Source organism: Engystomops pustulosus, chromosome 2, assembly GCF_040894005.1.
Source record: "Engystomops pustulosus chromosome 2, aEngPut4.maternal, whole genome shotgun sequence".
Lineage (NCBI taxonomy): Eukaryota > Metazoa > Chordata > Amphibia > Anura > Leptodactylidae > Engystomops > Engystomops pustulosus.
In genome coordinates, this window is record NC_092412.1 from 132,659,721 (window position 1) to 132,665,720 (window position 6,000).

The 6,000-nt window shown below is 38.1% G+C and overlaps 1 protein-coding gene across 1 annotated transcript in view; it reads left to right on the top strand.

The window, feature by feature from the left end:
- LOC140116599 (bone morphogenetic protein 8B-like) overlaps window positions 1-5,457 on the top strand; it is a 36,866-nt gene extending 31,409 nt beyond the window's left edge. Inside the window, exon 8 of the mRNA XM_072133081.1 lies at window positions 5,284-5,457. Coding sequence (XP_071989182.1) covers window positions 5,284-5,433 — 150 coding nt within the window. The 3' untranslated portion in view covers window positions 5,434-5,457. The remainder of the gene's footprint in view (window positions 1-5,283) is intronic.
- The last annotated feature ends 543 nt before the right edge of the window (window positions 5,458-6,000 follow it).

The window sequence follows — 6,000 nt, forward strand, 5'->3', positions numbered from 1 at the left end:
AGGATCCTTTCAGGATCCAGGCCACTAAATTTAAATGCTGAACATCTGGATGGTGAACTGGTCCTTGTAGTAGAAGGTCTGGGTTTAGAGGTAGGTTTATCGAATCCTCCAAGGCCATCTTACTGAGGGACGGAAATCAGTTTTTCTTTGACCAAAATGGTCTAACTAGAATTAATCTTGTTGTCTTTTAAAGACCTGTCACCCCACCAAAAGACCCCCACCAGAAGTTGAGTGGATTCTTTCAGGGTTTCCCATACCATCCGAAGTGCCCTGTAGTTTGAAGATTTTGTTCTTATCTCGGTGGTACAGATGCCTTGTTCTTCCCTGGTAAGAGAGTTCCCCAACCCTAATGGCTGGCATCCATCTGAATGGTTAAAACTGAATAAGGATTCCGTTTCCCCAAATTTAGTCTTTTCCTCCACCATAGGGGATCTATTTTTACTCTGGAGGAATTGGAACTTCCCAATCTATGGGGAGATGATTCTAGTTCCAAATAGACAATATTCATTTTTGTAATGTCCTTGTGTGGTTTCGGCACCATCTGACCGTCAGGCTTTGAACCAGTGTCCTGTGGCCTTTCTAGTTGGTCCTCTACCACTGTGCTATGTAGCTTGGTTGTTGTCATCTGTCTTTTTGTTTCTGATGTTTACCTGCTGGTGTTTGTTAGTCTCAGCTGTGTTAATTTGTATTCTTTTATTGGAGGCAGTCGGGCTCCATTTAATGCTGGTTTTGTCATTGAGTATTTTCTAGGTATTGTTCTGTCTGCAGCTTATCCATGGCTCTGTTCTGTGAGAATAGCTATACTTACTTATTAGCTTGTTTCTTTGACTGTGGTGAGAGATTCTGTGAAGTTTGTCTGTTCTCTTGTAGTCTCTCACCACTTTCCTGTCAATTCCCCTTTGTGTTTATTTTCTAGTGAGTGTTTTTTGGACCTGCTCTGAACACTATTGCTGTCCGCTCAATTGCCCTTTTCTTGCTTTCAGTCTCTTCTTCTTGCTTTCAGTCTTGGGTGTGTGTTTGTGTGCATGCAGGGATTGCTTGTTCACCAAGTTTTTACTTGCAGCAATTGTTTAATGGGGGGGGGGGGGGGGGTTAAGTTTAGTACACTAGACATAAGGGTCCCCATGAGTTTTATGGCTGTTTGAATGCTACATTGTTTCTTTTGTTGGAAGCATTTCACACCTCGCATAATTCATCCATTTTTATTCTGGGAAAAGAAGGAGCTGTGAATCCAGGAACACTCCTAAAAAGGGTCTTAGTCTTTTCTGCCTTCAAGTGGAACAATGAGAATGTTTTCTCTCAATTTTGCCACTAGCATTATCATAACTTTCATTAAGGTTCTTGGTGCTGGCAATATCCCAAATAGGATAGCTTTGAACTATGTCTCTATTTTTGGGGTTGAAAAGGAAACCTCCACCCTTTTGAACGATTTACCTACTCTGGTTGTTTTTCTCCCTAAAGGTAACTTTATTATCTCTAACGGGGCAAAAATGTTGTTTCTTTTTTGTAGTTCTATCCTCAGGAATAGAGTCTAAATCAGGCTCAAAGAGTAATTTACCCTGGAATCGGATACTACATAATTTTGTTTTAGACCCCCACCCTTCCCATTGTTTTAGCCATAGAGCCCTACCTACCGAGTTATTGAGGCCACAATCTTTTGCAGAAAATCTGATGCTTTTTCCGCAGAGACACCAGCTAGAAATCCTGTTGCGGACTTAAAGGGGTATTCTCGTCTGGGCATTCGCATCCAGATTAATTAGTCTGCCATATCTAAACATTTCTTCAATTAGATGTTATTTAAAAAAAGTTACCTGTGTGAAGATAATTTCTCATAAATGTAGGCACTTGGTCCCTTAGAAACGAGATGGCTTCCTCGGATACGACCACCTCACATTTTGTCAGCAATGGCCAGAGATGCACTATTGAGTACTGCCTGACCATCTGGCTTCATCGTTCATTACCACAGAACGTCTGGCTGAAATTCTGCAGCCATCTGTTCTTGTATATAGATTTGGTTGATAAATAAGGTTTCTTTCTTTATAACATCCTTATATTTTAGTGTATAACAACATTAATAAAATTTTAAAAATTTCAATAATGCTAAGATCCTAGGACTTTTCCACTTTTACTTGCCTGATTTAGTAAGGCATGACTTTTGGTCCAGCATTTGTATACAGATACACGGTGACACATATTAATGGCTTGATTGTCCTGCCAGGTTCTGAGCGAATCCTCCAGATAAGCAATTCAGGCACACATTCTAACAAACCTCTGACAGGATCCAGACACAATATCTGAACTCTGAAAAAAGATGAATAGTGGTGAATGGATCTTTTATATCAAATCAAAGGACTAAGATACATATGTTATTGATACTCAAAAGTGTTGTCTAGACTCTTGAAAATGTACACTGAGATAGCCATGAAAAAGTGATAGCTGGTGTCAGTGATAAACAGTTTCACATTCGGTATCAGAGTCATTCCATTCATAACTACCATACGATATTAGTCTCAATTACTACTTTCTGACACAGTTCTACAATAATCTCTAAATGTTAGACCAATTAATGTAAAGGTCCACTAGTAATTAAAGAAGAATGAATAGTACTAATAGTAAAAGCATGGGGACATAGTCAAAGACAAAGTCACGTAGCTCCAATAACTCGGTTGCATCTCATTTGCCTAGAATAATATAACATGCAACCAGGTAATCAGGTTTTCATCTGTTTTAATGACTATTGTAAAAATGTATTCAGTTTATTTCCAGAGAATTTTTTTGTTGATTCTATATAGAAGTGTGTGGTAAAAGCAATTTCAATGCTTTAACACACGATGGGGAGAAGGGGGCAATCCATTACTATGACTGCAGGGCGTGATCTGTATTAGAGTCTGTTGGAGGCAGAATTTAACCCAGATGGACTAAAATCTCAATATATAGCACTACAGTATTGAAGTATATTGTATTAACAATCAGACCTCTCTAGGGGTTCTAGTACTATGAAAAAATAAGCTTATCCCACAAAAGTTCTGTACATTTAAGTGTGAAACAGTTATTGGTGTCAGAATATGGCAACATCAAAACAGATATTTTTGTACAAATCATTTACATTGTTAAAAAACATTTATTAAACCATTATAAAACCTTTAATATTTGTAGCACCGTGATTGTACCAACCAAAACAATAAAGAAGATGTTTCATTTGGAGTGTTTAGTGAAAGCTGTAAAAACAAAATTGACAAGAAAATGGCGCAAATGCTTATTTTCGTCACCGGATGGCCTGAGATGGTTCTGGGTGTGTGAAAGAAAAGAGAAAATGGGTGCACTAGCACTCATCGGCAAATACCGCCACACTTGTGATCTCTGTTTCTCACAGGACCTTCAGCTTCACTCTATTACCATCTGTTCTTCTCACAACCACATCCAAAACTTCTCCAGTGCATCCCCCATACTCTGGAACTCTCTACCAAAATGTGTCAAACTGTTCCCCACTTTACAACTTTCAAACATAACCTGAAAACCCACCTGTTGAGGATCGTTTACAACTTACATTAACTGCATTGCTCTACTCCCTCACCTCATGTCTCCACCAAACCATAAGGTCCTCCTCCCACTTGTCTCCTGATCACTTTAGTTTTGTATTTTGTACTTGCTTTTATTTTTGTCTTAATGTTATGTATGTGAACCCCTTACCGATTGTACAGAACCATGGAATTAATGGTGCTCTATAAATAAAAAATAATAATAGCAGTAGCGCTCGCACCCTTTGTACAAGAAGTAGTTTATTTGCATAAAAATCAAAACAGAATTTTCTCTTACATGAGAGATTGCTGGCAACAAGAAATGTATCTCTGGAAAGCCTATAATGTGCTATACTCAATAAAGGTTTTACTTGTATGGTCATTTGGGAGCTGCTATACTCCTTTCAGATGCATAGTAGAGTGATATCTACACACAGCTCCATAGGATGCTGGGACCAAACTAACTAGTTCACACTACCATTTTTGTCTCTATTTAAAGGGGCTGGTCACAAATATCAAAAATGTATCGGTCCCCTTATAGGTAAACCCATACTATACTTTCACTAACTTTTGCATTCTGGCTTTTACGATCTTATGAAGTGACCTGTCAGAAGCTGCTTTTGGCACTTTCAATGAGGTACTGTAGCAATTCTGAGAAGGAGGACAAACATTAACCTGCATGCTTTACAATATAAATGCCTGCTCCATAAATATCAATAATGATGACACGGATCAGGGGAGGACATGCCAAAGAATATCTGCAAAACTCAACAATTTTGTTATATATTTGCATTGCTATTTAATATTTGCTTTACCAAATTTTATTAGTGTTACTTTTATTCTTTATTTATCAGAAATGGCCTACAGATTTATATGTTTTAACATATAGTTCTTTGGGAATACTAAAGCAAATATATCCAATAGGTTTTACAAGGTCATAAGCGTGCGAAACAAAGATAGTTGTCACTGCAGGAAATGTATCAGGTTTCTGTAGAAAAATAGTCAGACAAGGGTTGCTACTTATGAACGGAGGCTGCCCAAACCCTTTCTCCATCTCAATATTATTACTGCTACTGTGGTCATTGGTTGACTAATCCCCTTGGTCAGAAGAACTTCCTATTCAGTTTTAAGATCAGAAAGTGTGTTATTTTTCTCCTCACATACAAATACAGGGTTACGTTCAGGATGTGCCTCATTTAGGGGGAGGTTTTACTCAAGCTCCATCCAGACTAAGTAAAATAAAACAGGAATAGAAGTAGGTAAAAACAGTAACAGCAGTGTGCAAGGGTATCTTTTTGTTATTTTGTTTATTATAGAGCAATTTCATGAGCTGACAAAGTATCCTTGAGATACTTATTACTTGAAAGGATGTTCGCATTTGCCACAAAAAGAGGCAGATCTGAGCCTATTAAAGTCACTACGAAGTAACACAAGAGACAAATCAGCATGTGTGCCTGTCACTGGTGCAGCATGCATGATGCCCTCTACCGGGAAAATTACTGAGCAGTGCTCAAGGCAAGCTTTGAAATAAGCAGTAATAAGAATCCAATGTAAACTAGCAAACATTGTGCCAAGAAAAACGGTCAAGAATCAACTGAAAATAATCTAACTCCTGAATCGTACCCTTCTCTCCCAGAAGAATGGCTCTTTTATGAGTCATATGTTTCTTATAGACCCTCTGGGTGTGTGTTTTTTATGCTTTGTTTCAGTTGAGATTTTGTAAAATCTCACATTATCTATGACTTACTGTTTTACTTTCCTTTAGGTCCACCTTATGAAGCCAGAAAGTGTTCCTAAAGCCTGCTGTGCACCCACCAAACTCTCAGCAACATCAGTACTTTACTATGACAACAATAACAATGTTATACTAAAAAAACACCGGAACATGGTGGTCAAGTCTTGTGGATGTCACTGAATGAAAAGGCAGATGTGGAGATGAACTGACATTTTCTGAATATATTTATGTTACTTGTTAAAAGGTTACATTAAATTAATCAATTCAGATATGTGTAATATGATAAATTATTATTGATCTTAAGATTCTAAATTCTAAAGTGGAGTTGGTAATGCTTCACAGGAGAAAAAAGTGAATCTGGCAGAAGAAATTGCCCTAATTAACCATGACTAGAAGAAGAAGAAGCTTAAAGTACAAGGATAAAAAATTATTCCTAACTCTGCACAAAGCAAAAATAAGCAATTCTCTAATTAGCTATCTGCAGGTGTTGAGCAGCTAGCAGAGGTTTTACTTGCCCCCAAGGCTAATCTCCATTTGCCGTGCTTTCTTGTAACCATGGGAAACCGTAAAGAGCAGATAGAGACGTCAGGGAGGGCATGTAGGACCTTTAGTGATGTCACAAGCCTGTGACTCATTACATGCTTTAGGTCGTCCAATTACACATAGGTGTTAACGGAGCTTGGAGTCCCTCAGGTTCGTTTGCATACAGTCTTTCATCCTGGTAGATGCCTTTTAATAAGAAATTGG